We start from the raw sequence: 23,605 nt of genomic DNA on the forward strand, positions 1-23,605 counted from the left end.
GAATCTATCATGACAACATGTCTTAATTATCTACTGATGAAGGTTTAGTTCCTTTAACTGAATATTTGAGAAACCATTGGTTCTGTGGAGAAATAGAAGGTCAAATAGGGTTGAATCCTTCATGGCTCAAAAGGCTAGACACAGATCTCCATGGAGGAGTCCATAAGAGACTGAGTACAGGGAACGGGCTACCAGTCTTTCCTTATTACTAAGGCTTTTGAGGCCACTGATCTTTTCTATGAATCCCTGAGGTCTCTCACTTTGTGTGATATGTTTAGACAAATACATACCAAAAGATGCATTCTGTTCAATAATGGGTCTGATAAGATATGAGTAAAGGGGAATTAAGACTTCTTTGGATGTAGTGGAGATGCCTTTGGAAATTATATGGGTCAGATAAAAGGGTTTTTAAACTACTGTGGAGACATGATGGTCAAATGATAAGGCATTATCAATATATGTGCATAGCTCTCTTACAACAGTGTCTTATTGGAGGAGTACATCTTCTATATTTTAAGTGAAACTTTTTGTTTACCAAAATGTACTGTGCTACATTTGTTTACATTTAATTTGAGACCATTGTCCTTGCAACCAATTGTTAACATGGTCTAACTCATGTTGGAGCAATGGTGAGTCAGATGAACATCAAACACCAAATTTACATTTATATGCAGACTTAATTAACCATAGGCTAGGAGTGCTAGTCCACATTTCTGAGAAATATATGACAGATAGGAGAGGGCACAAAACTGCACCCTGTGGTACACTACTGGTAGCTGTTTTGTCTTCAGAAGTGGCACCTGCGACACTAACCACATGACAACCACTTAGCTATCCACTGCAGAATATAAGCACTTATATACAGATTTACATTTCTATCAATAATGCCTGCATGCAAAATAGAGTGAAAAACCCTGGCCAGGTCTGGATATGCTGTATGCACTGCATAACCACTACTCACAGTTTCAGTTACTTTTTCCAATAAATTAATGAGGTTAAAGAGGCAGGACCTTCCTTTGACAAAGCCAAATTCACGATTGTCTAGAATTAAGAGATTTTCAATGACCAGATTAACGAAGTCTGAGATAATGCACTGCATAGCTTTACATATGAGTCTAGTGAAGCTAAGGCCCAGTCAGTTACGGTTCTCTGCCCCAAGTCCCACTGAAAAGACTTACAACATTCAAAAGAACCCTTTTCCACTCAGCCACCAAGCACAGAAGGCTCAGTCTGCCTGCCCCTTATATTTTCTATAACAGTTAAGGTTCTCTGTCCCAAGTCCCACTGAAAGGACTTAAAACATTCAAAAGAACTCTTTTCCACTCAGCAACCAAGCATGGAAGGATCAGTCTGCCTACCCCATATATTTTCTTTGACAGTTAATGTTCTCTGCCCCAAGTCCCACTGAAAAGACTTGCAACATTCAAAAGAACCCTTTTCCACTCAGCGACCAAGCACGGAAGGCTCAGTTTGCCTGCCCCTTATATTTTCTTTAACAGTTAAGGTTAATATCTACAATTACTCTCCTTGTGTGCTATATAACAGACTCACTGGGTCCAAAAGCACTGGAAAAAATTGCAGACTCCCCTTACATCTATATATTTACTAAGTAATTGGACAAAATATTTCACTAAAATTAAATCCCTCTGTAGCGCATTGGATTTTAGCCGTGTGAAACCCGGGGTCTATATTATATCATTGAATGCTTAAAAAAGCGAACGCTGATTGATCGACCTAATTTAAGCGAAAGCTTACAATCTCGAAATGTCAGATCAGCGATTTTTTTCCCAGGGAAAAAAATCGCTGATCCAAAACACATACACACAACACAAGCACACCAAACAAACAGAAATCCACACACATACACCTAAAATCTGATACCTAACCCTACACTAAACTATGCACACACCACTAAATACCCACTTACCTTAACCCAAACCCTAACCCTAAGGTCCGTCACTATCGCACACTCACCTCACCCGCTCCCTAACCCTAACTCACTTAAATCCGCCCTAACCCTCATGTCCACTCAATTGCACATACACCTAACCCAAGCCCTAACCCTAACTCACCTAAATCACCCTAACACTCACATCCACACAATCGCACACTTACCTGAATCCGACCAGTAACTTTCCACCATAACACTGAAAATACCGAAGCAACAGAAACAAACAACCAAATTCTTTCCCTAGGAAAAAATTCGAGTTTCTGCTTCGATATTTTGCAGTTTCGGCGAAAATAATTTCAATCAATCAGCATTCGCTTTTTTAAGCGTTTGAGGATATAATATAGACCCGAAACCCGTCTACAACAAAATAGAGCTCGACTTAATTTAAAACTGAAAAGTGTGCTGTTTTCAGTACACTCATTACATTTATTTACTTAGAAATACAAACTGTGTGCATTTTACAGTATAAGTGGTATAAGAAAATACCTGGAGCAAGCTAGCAACAGTGTTATCTGGTATAGCCTGCATTAATTCTCACTCCTCCCCCCTCCATCTGAACAGAGGTTACTTATTTCCCTACTGAACCTGCCATTTTAAACTTCCAGTGCACCAGGGCTCAGTCGGTTACAGTATGAACCTAAAATATGTTGGAATGTCTTAAAAAACTCTACCTGTAGTTCCTTTAAGCTAAAAATGCATTTGCAACTGTAAATTTATAGCCATAGTCACTTGTGTTAGCATTGTTTTACTCTACCAAGTTCGCAACTGTGCTGCTGTGTTTTAAATACCGGCATGGAGCTGTGTGACCATTATTGTGCAATGTTCAAAAGTCACTGTAAACTATACACAATGAGAAGTTGGAAACCATAACCAAATGCTAGATTGTGCTGCTTCTTTGAATGCTGATTATTAATGCTTTTTAAGTTAACTCTGCTTAATGTTGTATTACGCTGCCTGTTTGTTTTCTACAAACGCCAACTTAACCACGAGTGCATGATCTGATCTGACTGTTTGCTGGCTGTTATAGTCTGTACCTGACTAGTATATCCCCTCTCTAGGTTCCCTGCCCAAGTCCCACTGAAAAAACTTGCAACATTCAAAAGAACACTTTTCCACTCAGCACCAAGCATGAAAGGCTCAGTCTGCCTGCCCTTATATTTTCTTTAACAATTAAGGTTAATCTCCACAATTGCTATCCTTGTGTGCTATATAACAGACACACTGGGTCCAAAAGCACTGGAAAAAAATTGCAGACTACTCTTACATCTATATATTTACTAAGTAATTGGAGAAAATCTTTCACTAAAATTAAATCCCTCTGTAGCGCATTGGATTTTAGCCACGTGAAACTCGACTACAACAAAATAGAGCTCGGCTTAATTTAAAACTGAAAAGTGTGCTGTTTTCAGTACACTCAGTACATTTACTTACTTAGAAATACAAACTGTGTCCATTTTACAGTATAAGTGGTGTAAAAAAATACCTGTAGCAAGCTATCCTTAGTAACAATATTATCTGGTATAGGCCTGCTCTGCTCGCCCTCACTTCTTGAGGGCTTGCTAATCCCCCCATCCTGCGCCCAATTCTCACCTGCCCCCAGTGCTGTTAAATTTATTGTACCCTCACCCCACCCTCTTTCCCATAATCCAGTCACAACTTGCGTGTTACTGACACCGCCCTTCTGCTAAACTACTCATCCCTCTCCTACCCTAATTCATCCCTATACTTTACAGCTTCCTCTTCTTCTTCTGCTCTAACATCATAGCCTGTAACCACTTATTTGCTAATACTTTTAAACACTTCATTTTGTACACTGTCTTAATTGTAACAATATCATCCAAATTTTTCTCACCCCCTATTTACTATTTATGCACTATTTACCTTACCACTTCACAACATATGAACACATATTCTGTCCAGATCTCAGATTCCCAAAATCCCAAACCTCTATCACTCTTGCTCTTAAGAAGCTAGAGCATTTTAATACAACACTTTCACCTAAAGCCATACACCCCGAAAACTATCACACTCTCGGATCCAGTTCCATTAGCCAAAAAAACAGGCAATATCTTAAGCTTATAAATAAAATCCTGAAACTCATAACCAGACTAAACTGCAACCTTACCAAAGATGGTCACATCCACCCTAACCCTGGCCCATCCCCACTTGACAACCCTCACCTAACCCTAACACTGCTACACCTGCTGACACTAGCTCTGTGGCTAACAATCCTACCTACTTTACTGTGTTAAATAAGCACCCAAACTCTTTCCTGAACTGCCATCTTAACATCAGAAGCATAAATAATAAAATCCACTACCTCCATGCCCTGCTAGCTGTCCACTCCTCAGATAGTCTCTGTCTTACTGAAACCTGGTTAAAACAGCAACTAAAGACACTGAAGTAACTCCTCCAGGGTATAACATCTTTAGGTTGGACAAGAAATCCAAGAAAGGTGGTGGGGTTGCTGTATTATTTAAATCCAACCTTACAGTCACTATTGACACCCAACAGCCTCCTCAAGTAAATAACGCTGAAATTCTAATCACCAAACTACAAATAAATAAAAATAAATGTAGATATATTGTCAGCATTTATTTATCCCCCTGGAAAGAATGTCAACATCCTAGAACATATTCTACACTGCCTAGCCTGCAATTATCCCCAAGAAACCATAGTCTTAGGTGACTTTAACATTGACTGGAATACCTGTTCCTCTGAAGCCCCCAGTAACCACATAAACCTTCATGGGTTTACTCAGACCATATCCTCCCCCACTAGGTATAGCAAAAACAAAGACAAAGGTAGTATCCTAGATTGGATCCTGATCAATGGTGACCCACAGCTGTACTATTCAGGCACACTACCCGATGACCTAAGTGATCATTGTCTTACCTATCTCATCAGGTACAAAGCTGGGAATGCCCATCTCCACACCTATAAAGTGACACGTAACAAAAAAATAAACTTGAACTTAGACAACTTCCTAAACTATCTCAAGGCTTACAACTGGTCAGAACTTAAAAGACTCTCACTAGATGAAGCTGTGGCCTTCTGTAATACTAAATTCCTCAATATCCTTAACTCACATGCCAATATAAGCACCATCCATGCCAAAATTAGAACTGCCCCATGGCTAACTAGACTTACAAAAACCAAAATAACTCATAGAAATAAGGCATGGACCACCTGGCATGCCACTAAAGACCCAATAGATCACGTCAGATACTGTCAACTAAGGAATGACACTAAAAAATCCATCATATTAGACAAAAAATACTACTATACCCACCTACAACAAAAGCATCAAAACAAACCTCAAAAGCTCTGGGCTAGAATAAACAGCCTCCTCCATCCAGGCCATACCACCACTCCCACCCTATCAGCAGCCCTTGACAAAACACCAGAGGCAATTGCTAACATATTCAATTGCTTCTTTACTAAAACTATCCAGGCACTAGCCACCCAACTCACTCCTACCCATCCCAACCCCCAACCCTACACCCCCCTGCTCTATCTCAAACAACAAATCTTCCCAGGACTCATATCTCCTTTAGCTTCCAACCTATCCCTACTACCCTCATCTGTGCCCTTCTCAAAAAACTAAAATCCACTACTCTAGCAGCCAACCACCTCCCACCTCCCTGCTGAGTGCCTGCAATTAGCCGCAGACACCATCACACTCCCAGTCTCAATCCTCATTAATAGATCCATCTCTGAGGCAACCATTCCATCAACATGGAAAATATCACATGTAATACCCCTACATAAAACAATCCCTACATAGAACTGTCCAACATTAGACCAATAGCCATTCTTTCACCACTAGCAAAAATATTGGAAAAATGCGTCCACAAACAACTAATGTACTACCTTAACAAAACTCAACTGCTCACACGGCTTCAGACCACAACATAGTACCACATCAGCTCTCTTATCTTTCACTAATTTCATCAACCTTAATTGAAACAACAACAAACTATCATCAGCACTCTTTCTGGACCTCTCTAAGGCCTTCAATATGGTAAACATCAGCTACTGCTCAGTACCCTGAAAGCTGTCTTCTTAGACCATCACTCACTACAATGGTTTCAGTCCTATCTAAGTGGCAGAGAGCAGGCTGTCCCATGGCAGGATAAGCTGTCATCCCATCTCCCAGTCAGCCTAGGAGTTCCTCGGGGCTCTATACTAGGACCCCTCCTCTTCTCTATCTTCATAAACGACCTTCATACTCCCATTCTAAATGCACACTATATCCAATATGCAGATGATTCTGCCTTGATATACTCTGCCTCCTCTCAAACAAATCTCCTATCCCTAACCCAGAATACCTTTAACAACATTGAAAACTGGCTATCGTATCGACAACTGCTCCTGAATCCCAACAAAACCAAGCTGCTACTTTTCTCCCCTACCCATAGATCCATTCATCCATTCTTCACTATTAAGTCTAACAGTAGCACAATTGTCTCCCCAGGTAATCAAACTAAGCTCCTAGGAGTACTAATAGACAACAACCTCAAATTTGACGTGCATATTGACAACACTATTAAGTCCATTAACAAAAAACTAGGCTTCCTCAACAAGGTCAAACCTTTCCTCATCCCTTTTGCTAGGGTTGCTATTGCATGAACCCATCTTCTCTCCACTCTCCCCTATGCTCACCGGTATTTACTAACCTCAACAAACTATCCTTCTGTTACTACCATATAGCTAGATTTGCCACTGGTATGGCATACAGGACTCACCATTGCAACAACCTAGTTCAACTTGAATGACTGGAATTTCCTTCCCTTTTGAAGTTCAACCAGCTTATTGTACTGCACAAAGTACTCAACCAGCCTGATAATACCCCAATGCTCAAGAGCGTTATCAGCCCACATAATGCTCTCAGGCCACTTCGTTCCTCCAACAAACTATTGGTCCTAACCCTAAAATCCAACGACACAACAGGGGAGTCCCTGTTTGCAAACTCAGTTGGTAAAATTTGGAACCAACTGCCTGTAGCTCTTCCCCAAGAAATATCTCTACCCCTATTTAAAAAAGGCTTCAAAATATACTTTAAATCTAACTGGCTCTTCCCCTGCCTAAACCCTGTCTAACCCAACCCAACAACTTGGTCTTTCACTACTTAACTGATTATTAGCAAGCCAGTCATTCTATTGATCTGATGGGTTAAGTCATAATGTACAGTTCTGCCTGCTGAGTTAAACCTTTTGTATACTGTTGCATTTTCCTATAGTGCTAAACATTTGTGAAATGATTTATTTATATTCTTTTCTAGCTCTGTTAACCTTTAGCATGTGCCAGCATATTCCTACTGTGTTATACCTTCTGAAATGATGTATCTACATCCTTTTTACTCTGTTTTAGTATTATTGTACTATTATTATTACTTTTGTGGAGCTTTTCTCCCTGGGCCTTCGGTGAAAATGGACATGTATCCAGTCAGACTATCCTGATCAACAAATGTAAAATAAAAATAAAAATAAATAAAATAAATAATTGCCCTAAAGTTACAGGGTCAGTAGTTTAGCCACCCTCGTGTAATGGCATTACAATGGCTGTTTTCCAGGATTCAAGAATGTTACCAGTGGAGAGGTTTAGATTAATCCTACATCATACTACTGCATAAAGGTGGCACATCTGCAGAGTTTAATAGCTACAGACGAACAATGATACTCCCCCCTTCTCCAAAATATTAGAGACATGCATCCATATGCAGATGATGCAATACCTAACCTCAACCTGCTCTCAGAAACACAACATGGCTTAAGGCCCCAGCACAGCACCACTACTACATTTTACCAATATAATAAACCAACATACAAACAATGGTCTGCTTGTGTCCTCCATGTTCTTAGACTTGTCAAAGGCATTTGATACTGTCTCACACCAGCAACTGCTTGGTCGACTCTCCTCAATAGGACTTTCACAATACTTCTTGTTGTGGATTCTTAGTTACATATCTGGAAGGCAACAAACCTACTCATCCTTTTAACCAGTTACTACAGATGTCCCTGGGTCTGTCCTGGGCCTTCTCCTATTTAATATATGTATTAATAATCTCCACACCTCCACTCACCATGTTAGTTTAGTTCAGTATGCAGACAACTAAATATTAATATTTGTGGCCTCAAAATAAATAAGCTCCAAGACATTACCCAAAAATCTTTCTCCTCTGTAGAAACCTGACTGAAAGAAACAAACCTCCTACTCAACCCCAAGAAAACTAAGCTAATGCTTTTTACCTCAAAAAGTCTCCAGAATCAAAAGCAATCTTTTATCACAAAGTCAGCAAATAATACTGTCAATGAAATTGTAACTGACAGCAAGCATTTAGTTGTTATAATAGATGACAATTTCAAATGCGACCAACATATGCTGCACACCATTAAATCTACACACCAAACTGCAAGAAAAACTCTAGCCACCACCTTCTTATTGCCAACTGTTTTATACGCCGCTCCTATCTTAACAAACTTAAACAATATTCACAGAAAGAAACCTGCCTGAAATAGCTAAATTTGCCACCAATGTCCCTCATAGGACCCACCATTGTCATAGCTTAAAGCAATTAAACTGGCTTGAAATATAGAACTACCTAACATATTCACAACTAACTACAACACACAGACTCATTCATCATCCAGAAAAATATCCTGTGCTCAAAAAATGTATCACTGCTCTACTGTCAGCAAGTGACCTCTGCTCTAGTAGCAAACTTGTATTACAAATAAGTCAAAACTCTGGAATAGTATCCCTACACAAATAAAACTCTCCAACAAACGCAATAGTTTTAAACCACTGGTTAAACAACATCTTAACTAGTCCCGGTCCTGCACATACTCATCACAAGGGTATGACTTTGTGTTATTGTATAATGCTTTCCAAATACTCTTCTTAAACAGAATACTCTCAAGCTCTCACTGAAATGGCAAAGCAATTTTTATACATAACTGCTACCGTTACAATATACTAAGCTGCACATGGGCTTTCTCTTTAGTAACTTCCACCTCTGTAAAATCTTAAAATTTACAAATGTAACTAGTGTTTGTGTATAAATGTAAATAGAAATGTAACTACTCTATGTTTAACTGAATCTTAGTATAATGCAATGTAAGCAGATGGAGTTTTTCTCCCCAGGTCATAAAAATGGGTATTACCCAGTCTGGCTTTCCCAGTAAACAAAGACAAATCATTAAATAAATAAATAAATAAATAATAAAGAGGTTAAGTAAGGGTTCAGAAAGGCCATATTTGGCACTAATAATCAGGCAACCTGGTGCATTATCAGAGTTAGCTTTTGGGAGTTCTGACAGAACTTGTTCCATAGTAATTTAAGGGAGTGTCTGGGATTGTGGAATTTATGGAAGAGATACAGCTGTCGGTGGAGTAAAATTTGTACTAAATTTGTAAGCTAGGATACTAGCTCTTTCTTTTTGGTCAGAGACCATAGAATTACTGTAAACTAGCTCTGAACATTGTTGGGTATTACTTCTTAGCTTCCTGATGTAGTTAAATTAAGATGTGTAGTTATTTTATGTATAAGTAGCTATTTTAAGTTAATACTCAGTGTTCAGCTTCCTAATGGTTACCTTAAGCTCTTTGTTAGTTTGCTTAAGTGTGCTCTTAAGGTAGGAGGAATGAGACCTCTTATAAGTACTAAGCAGTTTCTTTATCTTGTTATATAATTTACGAAAATGGTTAACATTTATGGCCTATAAATACCAAATTGTTATTATAATGAGACTAATACCACCACAAAGACAGGATTAATGCTGCTTTAATCATGATCTACAGAAATGTATGCAATGTTAAATGATATGACATTTTTATTAAAATTAAATAATGTAATTATTTACTTTAATAACAAGGCCAGTCTATGAAACCATTTTCTCTAAATAAAAAGCAATTGTATTTACATGGTGCAACCGAAAACTTATTTCCTTGTAGCAAACAGGGTAATGAGGTGAAAATGCAGTCCATTTCTTTATAATAGCTTAAGCAAGTACAGTTCACTCTTGCAGGATTTATTCAGTGAAGATTTAATTAATGCATTAGTTCTTGCAGCGACTGAATAAGCTTATCACACATAGAGATACACAAATCCCACTTAACAGAGTCTTCCCCTTTCAGTAGAGGACAATCCAAAAATGTTATGGCTGGATGGAAAATACCCAGTCAGGCAATATAGAATTATTAAAAATGAAAAACGGGTACAATAGCAGCCAAGACACGTTTATTTATCAAATATTTAACAAATATTTACGCTTTTTCGTCAGCATTAATAGCTGACTTCCTCCGAAATATAGAATTATTGGTTTTCTGCCTATAAAGCTACTGATTTGGAACATAGTCTGTAATGAGTATAAGTTTTCTTCCTTGAAAGTAGTATTTGTGGCTAATTTGGGTCACTTAATTTCTAGAAACATCCTTTCTGCTGCTGACTATCATTTCTCAGCATTGTTTAGTTTCTGCCAATGTAATGGATGGAATGTTCCTCCCCCTCTATCATCTGGAACAGCACTGCACAAATATCTACTTCAGAGGTATCGGATATGGACCAGGAACTGTTTGGAAAAGGCAGGGGCTAACTGAACGCATTAGCTTTTTTAGCTTCATAAAAGCCTGCTCAGAATAAAATGTCTACTGAACTTTCAGTGGTGCCTTACCATTGCTTTGTTCAGTTAGGTGCAAGTGATGTTAATAAAGTCCAGACTAAACTTATAATAGCTTAATATACATGATAAGAACATTATAATACTAACATTGTCAGAAAAATATTCAATATACAATGTAGTTTCATATTTCAGAATTAGAATAATTTTAAATGTCTTTGTGTATTCTTTTCAAGTATAAAAACAACAAACATTCAAAGAAAGAAACTATTTACCACATGCACATTGTGAGTTGGGCTTACTAAATGTATTTGTTAAAACTATTAAGTAGTGTAAACATTTAGATCAACTGATAAAATTATGCAAATTAAGGTTAAAAACCAAATGAAAATATTGAATTCTTTGTAAAGTATAAATTTATAATGTTTAGGTTTTATTAAAAGTTTAATTTGATCAAAATAACTGATAGCCAATGAATTGCTATGGCTAGGCTTGTATAGTCCCTAGGGCTGATAGCCTAGTACCAACCTATGAACCTATGATATTTTGGACCAAAACTTAAAAGTTGGTAACTTATCTCCAGTGTCAGATTCAATTAAGATAATTTCTTTATCATGAATCAATCTTAATATTGTAAGAAATTAGATAAAGTTGACAGGTCTGCTAATTTCCATTTCCTACTTGTCAGAAGCAAAGATGATCCATAATAAATAAAACTGATATTTTTAACCATTAAAGGAAACTGATTATCATAAACAACTATATTTCTAGAAAGATGAAAATTATCTCACCATATCATTTGTGTAAAATACTCTATCTGTTTCCAAAAATCAGAAAGCTTTGAACAACTGTAAATAATATGTTCCCAGTTTGGACAGTCATCACAGCTCCAGCATTTATATTTATTAATTTTAATAATTTTATTTAATGTTTTAGATATATAGAAAATTTTATGAATAACTTTCCATATATAAAATTTCCGAAAGGAGACCTAGAATTTTTAATGATAGATTCAAGAGTCAAATATTTACTTAGGTCATTAAATAATTCAAACTTATTTCCAAAATGTAACATTTAACTCATATTTATATTCTAAAAGAAGATTATATAAGTCAGTTTGTGCAATTGTTAACCTTATTATCATAAACAAAATGACTTGCATATTGTAATAATTCTGGCACAAATTTTGATTGTGGATAGAATCTAATTTTAACAGTAAAGACTGTTTAATGCATAGAATTACTAAACCATTTATTTTTTTACTAAATTATATTCTTCTGTAATAGCTCCATTATCATTAAATGAGAATTATTTAAAAAAAAAATTTTAAATATATCCTCCAGTAAGTCTCTTATTTTCCATTTACTCATTTTGGTATATTAGTTCCCTCAATTAAAATCTCTGGATTCACAAATCTTCAAATTAAATGTTTAAAAATAATGTTATTTTACTGTAGACATTATAGTTTTTAACCTGTCCTGCAGTTCTGAACAATGTTCTGTCATGCTTTTAAATGTGCTTTTTTTTCCTCCCACATTTTCCCTGTATCTAGCAATCATCTGGGTTATCTTTAATGTAGCAGTTCTAACAGTGTGGATCCACTTGAAGCTTGGGATACTCCTCTTACAACAGAGAAGATAAAGAAGCATTTGGTCCCAGTTTCTCCCATTCACTTCTATATTCTTGTATAGCATAGATTTCAAAGTTTTATTAAAGCATTCAACAAGGCTATCTGTCTGAGAGTGATAGATGAAACTGACAAAGTTCATGAATGGGATGCCCTGGTCAGTAAGAATTTTTCAGGGAATTCTTATCCAGGAAAACACTACTACTACTACTTCTTTTGCTACAAACTTTGTACTGGCTCTTCATAGGGACACTGCCTTAAAACAATTGTTGCATGATCAATAAGTACTAGAAGATATACTGACAACACTTACTTGATTTTGCAAGTGGACCCACAATGTCCATTGTTATGTATTCAAACGGGACATCTACAATCGGTAATGGTATCAAAGGGTTCTTAAATCTTGAGCTGGATGTAGTCCTTTGACACTCTGGGAAAACTGTAAAAATCTGTTTGTCCTTTATAATACCAGATCAGTAACATCTAGATAAAAGTGTAATTTTTGTCTTATTATCACATAGAATGTGGCTAAATGCTAACATCATTACAACTGTTCTAAATGGTCTTGGAATGGAGATCAGGTAATTTCTTAGTTCAAAGTAAGCTTATGTAGTGTTTATGCTCTCTGTGTCTCTACTTAGGGTATTATCTTTCCACTAAGCTTTCCTAAAATTTGCATGGAGTATTTGTAAGTCAGACAAGTCAGCATTGCCTTCATCAGTATCCTGATCTGTAGTAGAGGCTGTGGCCTCTTCCGCTATTATGCAGGTACAGGCTTTTACCCTTCATCTAGTTCATCCCCTAGAAAGTGCCGCTTATAAAAATAATGTTTCCACTATGGTACTGGTAGCATTGTTATTTATTGATTTATTTATTTATTTTATTCATTTGAATTTGATAAATTTGGACTGGACCTAGGACCCTTTTCAGACATGATCCATACCAAAGGCAAGGTAAATGACAATAGGTAATAAAAATGAATATAAACACAATAACCTTGAAGAGATGAAAATAACTGTGAATACAGTAAGAATATATGTAGAAAATACTTGTGATCATTTTCAGGTATAAATACAGGATGAAATGAATACAGCTCTGAGTACCATAAATACAAAGGAATATATTTGCAGACATTTTCAGTATATATTATTTGCAATGGCGCAATATATTCAATAGCAGGCAACATTACTAATATCATTAAATATATAACAGTTAAGTTTTCAAGGATGTAAATAATGAAAGTAAAATATATTTGTAAAAAAAGAAAGGAGGGTAGGTTGTATTAAAGAAAATATTATGGTTTATTAATGTTTTCTCCACAGTAAAGGATAGAAGAAGGAAATGTTCATTACAGATAGACAAAGTATGTTGTTTGCATAATGTATATGCAATATAAAAAGGACAAGGTATTATCTTTGGGTTTACAAATGATAGATTGTATAAGGAAAGAGTAGAGTATAGTCTGGGAATTGCTAACTAGCCAACATCTCTGAAGCAGTGTGACAATCATTAACAGCAAAAAAAATGTGTTTTGAGATTTTCCTAAAAGTCTGGCATTCTAGTCCATATCTAAGTTCCTTAGGTAGGTTTTTCCATTTAGCAGAGACCGTTTTACAGAAGCTATCTTCCGCAGTAGCTTTTTTGAATTAAGGTTTGAACAATGCAGAGCTGCAGTCTCAGTTGTTCTGAAGATTACACTGAGGGGATTGTAGTTTAAGTTTGTTGGATAGCGAAAGGCAGCATTTGCAGCTGATCAGTTCATAAATAAGGCATGAGAGAAGAAATGTAGCCCTAGCATTTATAGAGAGCCACCTGGTTTTCTTTAGTGCATAACAGTGGTATTTTCTGTAAAGGACAAAATATTATGAATCATCAAATCTTATTAAAGGTGGTTTGAAAGAGGTTTGCATTATTTGATGAGTTTAAGACTAGAAGAGGTAGGCTGTACTCAAGTCTTGGAATCAGCATGCCCTTAACTAATCTTGTCCTGGGTTCAAGGTGAGGTGTTAGATAGCATGCTTTTAGTTACTAGAGGACATGTTCCACTATTTGCTCAGTACGGTGGGTAACATTCAGGGAACTGAGTATGGTAGTTAGCTTAGAGAATTAAGGAGCTGTTAATGAGCTGTTTCCTGTGGTCCAGTGGTACACGGTTTGATTCCTTCAGGTTCCATTGCCAACTGTGTGACTCTGAGCAAATCACTTAACCAGACACACCTCCCAGGCTAAGTCTGAAAAAGGTCCATGGAGATCAGTGTTCTACCCCAGAAAACAAACACAAATAAACTAAGTATATCCAATGTAATAGTATGTTGTATGCTGTGGTATTTTGTTTGCATAGTTGTGAGTAATATTGATAGTAGTGTTGCAGTTTAGTTTTATAGAGCCAAATGGCATTACTGCATGTTTGGAAGGAATTGTTTGAAGTTTAAGTATAGAAATTAATTATTTTTGGAGAAATTGTTTTACTTGTATGACAAAAAAGGGCTGAGTGAAAGAGAACGATATCATAAGAGAACTGGGTGGTATGATGTTGGTTATGACACTGATGAAAAATCTGAATAGTATAGGTCTCAGTCCAAAACCCTGAGGAACACCAAAAGAGAAAGTACTAGTAGAGGACACCAGATTATGATTTTGTGCTGTAAAAGTGCGGTTAGAGAAATAATTTAAGAACAATGACATTAACACCAAAGCCCATTGTTTGTACTTTCTGCAAGAGTAGATGATGGTTTACCTATCCAATAGCATTTTCAGGTCAATAAATATAATGAACAGCAAGGGTGTTATATCCTTTGCAAAAAAAAAAAAAAACATAATGTAGATCTATGATAACACAAGCAAACGGAGTATAAATCAGTAACTCAATCAGTTTTATTATGGGGCAAAGATTAGATTGAGGTTCTGTGATCCACTTGGGGTGCAGATTTTAGGTTTAGGGACTGCAACGGCATGTTTGAATCATGACAGAACTATTTCTATACACAGAAAGAGAGAAAGATAGAATGAAAAATATGGATGAGGGGGTTTAGACAATATCCAATTAGCTAGTTTTAGGAAATAGGGGTGGAGAGCATCAGAGTTGGGATTGTGTTTGTTGGAGCAGCTTCCTAAATGAATTTGTAGAGAACTGGTTGAAATAAAATGAGAGGAGAGTATTATCTTTGAGATCCTGATTTGTAGTAGTGGTCTACTGTTGGGCTGACAGATGCAAAGATGAGAAGGAAGTGATATTAGAAATGTGTTTCCTTGTATTTTTGCAGCATTTAATCGTCCATTTTATAGAACTAGTTTTGTTATTGTTGTTAGTTTGCTTTGGAAGCAGATATTGGCAATGTCACGAATGGTCTGCCAGAATTGCTGGGGTTTTGGATAACATTATGACTTGTTTTTTTTTTTAAAGGAAGAATGTTCTTAAGTTGACAAATTTACATTTTTATCATAGTGTATGGAAGTTGTAGTAGACAGTCTGGTAGTAAGTCTGCGGGAAGTTCTTTTCCATGACTTCAAGCAATATCATGGGCTTTAATATATCATCTAATGGTTGAAGTAATCCTTTACCCCTTTTTTTAAGAAGGAAAACTTTGCTGAGGGTGCTGGATAGAATATTGTTTAAGAAACTGAGGGCTGACAAATCAATGGTGCTCAGCTCAGATTCTAGGTTTTCTTTCTTTGTTTCTAGGAAGTGTCTAGTATGGATAATTTTAAATGTGGGTTTATGTGATTTGAAACAGAGAACTCCTGAGGCAGAGCAATGGTCAGTTACAGAAGTTTGATGTATGGTGATGCTATGTGTTATGTGGGTAATATTAGTAATTATAAGGTCAAGGAGGGTGTGTGAATTGGTAGAGGGGTTGAACATGTGTGTAGGGGTGTGTGTGTATGTGTCAGTTTTGTAATTCCACTTTGTGACCGAAATCTGGTGATTTAAGACTTTTTGGACCCTTCACGTTTATATTAAAATCACTTAATACTAGGAGTGTGTTATTGCCTGAGAGCATGACAATATCATGTAGTATGTGTTTTCTCTACAGTAGTAAGATTTATTGAAGGTTGGATAAAAACAAATGCAATATTGATTTTTACAGAAATGTTGTGCACTAGCATTCCGTTAGTTGCCTTTTTATTGGGGATGAAACTCTTTCCTAGGAGTACAGTCAAGTATGCTCAATGATCTCTGCCAAAAATAATAATGCCCCTTCCATGTGTAGAGCCTGCTTGGTTATTAATGTAGAGATTATACCTTCCTGAGATGTATGAAGTTGAACAGCATTAGGATTTCAACCAGAATTCAAAGACACAAATTATATCAGGGAGATTAACCTTTAGCCATGTGTCTGCAGTAGATGAATACTCCGGATCTCAATATGACTGAATTAGATTCCAGTGTAAGCTTTGATGTTTGATGCATAGGTGGGTGCCAGGTTGATCACTGGTCCTGCATTTGGGTTTATAGGACGTGAGGTTATCAGTTTTAGTGTGGTAAGGAAAATAATGGATGATAAAACTGTGCAAATGTTACGCTTTGTGAGCCAGTATTATGGAGGTTTATGGAGGTTTGAAGAGGCTGAATGTGATTTTGTATCCAAGAGTTAAGTCTGTTGATGAACAGTTCTTGATATAGAACATCTAGATTTCAGGTATAAAATATCCCTTTCCTGCCATCAGTATTTTTCTTAATATCTTCACTCTTAAGAGTCATGGTTCTGTTTCTGATTGGTTCTTTGCTTTGGTAGAGCAGAGAGAAGCTTGGACCTCTGTTCATGTTCCTCTTTCTATTGTTTTATTTTACTTTTTTTCAGTATGAGTTTTACCTGTTTCTTCCACATTTTCTACACCAACTTCTCTTGCTGCATTGTTGATTATATGCTCTTCCTGTTGACTTTCCACATTGCTGTTATTACTTTAACAACTACGTCAGCATTATCAAGTTTACGATCCTATTTAAATACCTTCAGTTTCTGCAATAGTACTCATCATATACAAAGGCAGAAGATAGATGTACTTTGTAAATACCATGTTACTCAACACAACTTGATGCACACACACACACACACACACACACACACACATATATATATATATATATATATATATATATATATATATACTGTATACACACACACACACACACACACACACACACACACACACACACACACACACACACACGCACACGTAAAATTGATGCTTCTCATGTGTAGGCTCTTTAACAAAGAAAAACAGCAGAGGTAAATAACTTGTTAAACAGAGCAAGGTATATATATATATATACATATATATATATATATATATATATATATATATATATAGAGAGAGAGAGAGAGAGAGTACTCGAATTGTAAAATATTGTTCATGCAAACAACTAAAAATGACCAGAGTTTCATATATAAAGCTATCCACATTTTTCTGTTGGTGAGTGAACCGTTTAGTAAGGGCAGCAGTGCAAAGGACTTAAAAAGCAATAGTTTTCTGACCGAGTCCTTTTCAGTTGTCAAAATCTATGGGTGGGATCACACACATTCATTAGTCAGATAACATATCTTCTTTTTATTTTTATTTCAAATAACAAAAATTCATTCTGAAGTTAAAGAATTTATCTAAAGCTGACAACAGCAATGGTATGCAAGTTACATTTTATTTATGTAGTGGATTCCATATCAGTAGAATGGAAATATTAAATACAAACAATAAAATGTCAAAATAATGTCAAAAAATTGGTAACAAAACTGCAAAACACAGAACATAAATAAAAACATAAAGAGTATTTCCAGAAGGGTAACTACAGATATAATACTTTCTAGCCTGTGTCTTCTGCACTTTAAATATTTACTCACCATGTCTGAGTGCACTAGGCATTTTTTTCCTTTTCTTACATACTCACTAATATTTTTCAATTTTTCTGATCTCATAAATTACTACCCATCTGCTTTCTCTAACTTTACTTTTTTAGCCCTCTTTAATGACATTTGTTATTTTCTGCAGGATTATAGTGTGTTTTTTATTATTATTATTTAGTGTGAGCTTTTAATATTATTATTACCACTTAGATAAATAGCTTTTAGTAGTATGTTAGCGGAGCTTTTCTCCTTGGGCCTCCACTGAAAATGGACATGTATCCAGCTGGACTAGCCCGGTCAACAAATGTAAAATAAAAGTTGCATGGCTATAGGTGTGAGTGTGTGCATGTGTGTATGCCTTCTGTGGAAGGTTGGGCACCGGGCTGGCAACTCGACACCGTAAAACTCCACTGCCAATCATGAGCGGACAGATGATCTGCTGTGGCGACCCCTAACCAGGAAAAGCCGAAAGAAGAAGTATTTAACAGGCTATTACATGAACAACACTGAAAAATCATTTAAAAGAGATAGCTAAATTAGATAACCCACTGCAAACTGTGAATAAATTAATGCATGCTTGAATTTATAATGCTATTAATGTTTGCTGTTTGCAAAATAGGCTAAATAAATGGTATATAACTTGAAATTGTTTCCATAAAGCAGAGGTAATTGTGTATTTGTAGTGGGACTATCACACACTACATCATAACACACTGAAGATTATGATACCACATGCTTTTAAATATGTTGCATAACACTGAAAATGTAAGCAGGAGATTTTAAAGAAACTGAAAGTAAATCAAATACTTTTGATGGGGGGTACCTCACTATCTGCATCTGTGCCTTCTACAGTCCCAGATATGAAAGGCTATGTATATCCCACCATATTTCTATTAACTATCTATATACATGTGTGTGGGGTTGGAGGTGGGTGAGTTTATAATGCATTGGATTTCCATTGGTTGGAATCTCACGAATAATATATATATATATATATATATATATATATATATATATATATATATATATATATATATATATATATATATATATATATAATATACATATATAAATATATACATATATATATATATATATATATATATATATATAAATATATATAGAGAGAGAGAGAGAGATAGATGTAGTGCAACTGATCGAACAACAATCTATACTCACAACCAGAATATTGAAGTTAAAATGCATTTGGTTTTGCAGGGGGGCAAGCCCCCCACACCCCCTGCTAATTATATATACTAAATCTGAGACTGCACAATCCTGGAGAAAGAGAATATTCCCCTGTGCTGGGATTGTTGATCTCACGTACCTGTCAACCATCTGTCTGTGTCAACTAAATGATGTTGACCAAAAAGAAGTCAGTATAACAAGTAGTTTCACCAACTGCTTACAGCCCTATATGTATATGTGTATATATATATATATATATATATATATATATATATATATATATATATATATATGTGTGTGTGTGTGTGTGTGTGTGTGTGTGTGCATATATATATGTATATATATATATATATATATATATATATATATATATATATATATATATATATATATATGCATCTCAGAGTTATAGTTCATAGGAAGGAACTCGGCATACATCCTGGAGACCATTTAGGAGCTTAACCCAAATTCCCAGTTACCCCAAAGCACTCTCTGGTTAAGTACCGTCTGGTAGTTGATACTTAGGGTCACACAGTAAGCAAATGAAGGCTGTGGAAATCAAACACTGTAGTATTGAATGTATCTCATTAACAGAGCACAACCTTAGTCCTCTGTGCTTGTTGCAGAGAAATAATGCTTCATGGTTTACCTCCCTGCTAAAAACTTGCATTAGTTAAAATCTCTTTATTTTTCTTCTTTGTGTTTACCATGTAGCATGTTATTTGGCTTATTGTTTGTGTCTTGCCAGTTCAGCACCTGCTAGACTTACTTTATTATGATATTTAGAGATAAGTGTTTATGATTTGATGCATTGTGCATCTATTTAGCCAATTAAACTGAGCATATACCCAGAAAAGGTATACTATTGGCACATTTAAAATTTCATGAAAGTACAAAGTATTTGCCAGACTTCTAGAAGTGTGTAACAAGACTGATTGGATACTTACAGGAGTACATGGAATAATGGCAGATGAAAATGCCTCAGGGTCTAATCCATCTCTTTACTCTCTTAATCTTTCTCAATATGTTGCATTCTCTGTATCTATTCTGTATCTCTTCCTTAATATATCTACTCTTCACTATAAATTATGCCCTCCCTATGCAATAAGTTATTTACAAAATAAATTTCATATAACAGCAGTAATATAGGAACTTGCATTTGGCCAATTATCTGTTTAAATACTCTTGCTTTGCTTGTTTTCTTAAACTACTTTTCTTTTGTACTCTTGGATTTTATTTCTGAAAATGTTATTTTATTGCTGGAAGTTTTCTCCCCAGGCTTAAACAGAAAAGGAGCTCTTGAGTTTAGTTGGGCTATCCTGGTAAACAAATGCAAAGAAGCAAATAAAATAAATAAATAACTATTTTCGAGCGGTACATGTCCATCTGCATCAGTGCCTCCTACAGAACTGGATATGAAAGATTATGTCCACCCTCTACCCCATACCCACTTTAACTAACTAAAATAAATAACCTAGCTATAAGGAAAGGAAATAGGCTGTTAACATTGTGTTATGCAGTATTCTAGTTTCGATGAACATTTTGTTCTGAAACTAGATGCTATGCAACAGAATTCTGTAGTGCATAAAAAATGCAAAATTTCACATCAGTATCTTTATTGGGTCTTTATTCACTCTTGCAGTCTCTTATGTGGACAGCTCTCCATATTACCATTATATTGAATAAATACTGCATTAACTCTGGCGCTAGTCCATTCAAAATAGGAGCGCACTCCAATATAATAGTAATCATCATAGCTGTAGTTCATTTTTTCAGAGATTTGTTTTTGTTTGTTTTTTTTTTAATCTATAAATAATGATTTATTCCTAAATACCTCACACTAGCATCTGGCTGCATCTTTTTTCTTGTGCATGTGCAAGTACATATATTGTATTCATTTGACCTCAAAGACAAGATTACAGTTTTCATGGTTGCAAACATGCTTGGGATTTTTGCTATGTACCTACATCCTTCCTTACAGTCCAAAGAGGAGAGTTGCCCTCAGACACAATCAGGGAGCCTGAGGAGCAGGGAAGGGAAAAGGAGACGGTACGTAGGGCATATAAAATAAGAAAAAGGTGGAAGCCAAGCACCCACGACACCCTTAAGATCCACAACTGGCCCCAGCAACACCATAGCAAGTGCCAGGGGGGTAGAGGGATGCTGGAAGAGCCAGCATGGCCATGAATCACTGGAGTCTGAGATTTCATAAATGAGTTGTGAGAGTACCAAAAAAAAGTACCCAAAGCAACTTTAGTTAGACAGCTTTTAAAGGAATGCATCTGTTTGGCATCTACTTCTCAGAAGTCCGGGCCAACACAGAGGGACTATGGCTGACCAGGTTCGCTGATGACTGCAGGCTAGGAGTCGTTATCAACTCCCTAAGTGATGCAGACATCCTACAAGAGGGACTCTCTGAGACCAAGAACTGGTATCGGAACCATGGCCTTAAGCTCAATGCCAAAAAATATGTTATCATTCCCTTTGGAAAAAACTCAGCTCCCACAAACTACCAGGTCAATGGGAGCCAAATACTGAAGGGACCATAAGAGATATGGGCACCCAGATCAACAGCCACCTCACCTTCAACCACCATGTTGCCACTGTGGTCAGATAGTCCTTATACGTGGCACATCTTAAAACCCAAGGGTTCACATCCAAAAAGAAATAGGTCATCATCTCTCTCTACTCATCCCTCATTAGACCAGTCATCGAATATAATGCCCCATTTGGCATGTACCTGACCAGATACCTACAACAGCTGGAGAGGCCACAAAAGTACCTCACAAAAGGATCCTAGGCCTTAAACACATGCCCTACATGGACAGTCTCTTATCGTCTACTCAGTGGTGATCTCTGCTTGACTTACAAAACCATAGCCGACCCAACCCTACTTGAAATGATACACCTAAAGAAATTCCAATCCCCCATGCCACATGCTCCAGAGATCACAACCTCGCTACCACAATCAACAGAACATGTTGGAGGGACAGGTTCATCTCCCAAAGACTGCGCATACTCTGGAATAAGCTTCCCATTCACATCTAGCCCTCTTCAAAAGAAATCTCGATGAGTGGATGGGTAACAGAAAGTTCACCCCAGGGATTACTCCAGTTGTCCTACTGGATAGAGGCACTGTGAACTAACATCGGGTGGCATGGTGTCCGGGAAACTTTTTTTGGGGCCATTAGCCTAGTACACACCTAGGAACCTATTTCAGTATTTTCATTGAGTACCTACTGCTGTTTAATATTGAGGTATAGGCATATGTAAATATGTTAAATGATTCTTTACATTTAATGAATATGTATTAGGCAAGGAATTTATGTGTGTGCACATGTGTATATATGTGTGTTAGGCAAAAAATATATTATTCTTATAAATGGAATCTTTCTAATCGGCTGTCTTCTCTTAAGATGTCTAACAAACTGATGACATATTATTGTGGTCTATGTTTCTTATTGTTATTCAGCTCATATGTTGGCTGACATCTAGGTGTAAAATTGTGTTGTCTGTTCATTGTTTGTTACACCTTCTGAACTGACAGTGGCAAAACCAGATTGAGTGTTTACTTGGGCTAGATGTGCTTATTTGGCATAATAAAGCCATGCATGGTTTGTCTGTTTTCTTACCAGCTGTTATTTGCTTCATATTTCATATTTTATTGCATGATACATTTTACTTTATTGTGAACTCCTTCCAAGGTTTCACTTCTGGCTGTAGATGAAATGCACATGAACTTGCCAAAAATGAAGAAGGATATCTACTGGAATGATCTAGACATTCGTCCACCTTACACATTAGCAGCTGCTGATTACTGCATTCCATCTTTCCTTGGTTCAACTATTGACATGGGGTAAGTCTTACCAGATGTACTACTCAGCATTCCTTTCCCACACTACCAACATTCTCCCTAAAAATGCTGTTAGAAATGTACCTATTTACAACTAATGGTTATTGTACAGACAGCTGTGACAATTTTAGAAACAAATTCTGCACTTATTTTGCAGGTTAGTGAAAACATATTAGAATTACTAAGATAATTTATGATTTAAGTGAATTCATATTAACTAAGTTATATTTAATCCTTGGATAGCTAGTCTAAGAGGAGAGTCTAGATAGCTAATGATCTACAATTTGATCACATGATGAATAAAAGACTCTCACCTGAAAACAGGGATATTGGTAGCTACTCATACTGCCAGGTCTAAGGATATCATTTGCATCGAGCAGCCAGTTTTAACAACAAAAAATGTGTGTAGGCACTTTAAAAGGGAGGGTGCGGGTGGAGAGAAGGGTTAAACATATGAACAATGAGTCATTTAGGTAGACTAGGTTGTTATGCTTTTATAATGTGCATATTAACAGGAGACTGGGT

The 23,605-nt window shown here is 36.4% G+C and overlaps 1 protein-coding gene across 4 annotated transcripts in view; it reads left to right on the forward strand.

Moving 5' to 3' along the window:
- Positions 1 to 23,605, forward strand: part of BEST3 (bestrophin 3) — a 474,344-nt gene that overhangs the window by 443,583 nt on the left and 7,156 nt on the right. For 3 of the 4 annotated variants that reach the window (XM_044087997.1, XM_044087998.1, XM_044087999.1), the window contains one exon: positions 22,932 to 23,083. In XM_044087997.1, coding sequence (XP_043943932.1) covers positions 22,932 to 23,083 — 152 coding nt within the window. Of the gene's footprint in view, positions 1 to 22,931; positions 23,088 to 23,605 lie in introns of those variants that run through there. The other variant, XM_044088000.1, reaches the window with a different exon arrangement.

This window comes from Protopterus annectens, chromosome 11.part0, assembly GCF_019279795.1.
Source record: "Protopterus annectens isolate FY-2018-M chromosome 11.part0, PAN1.0, whole genome shotgun sequence".
NCBI classification, from domain to species: Eukaryota; Metazoa; Chordata; order Ceratodontiformes; family Protopteridae; genus Protopterus; species Protopterus annectens.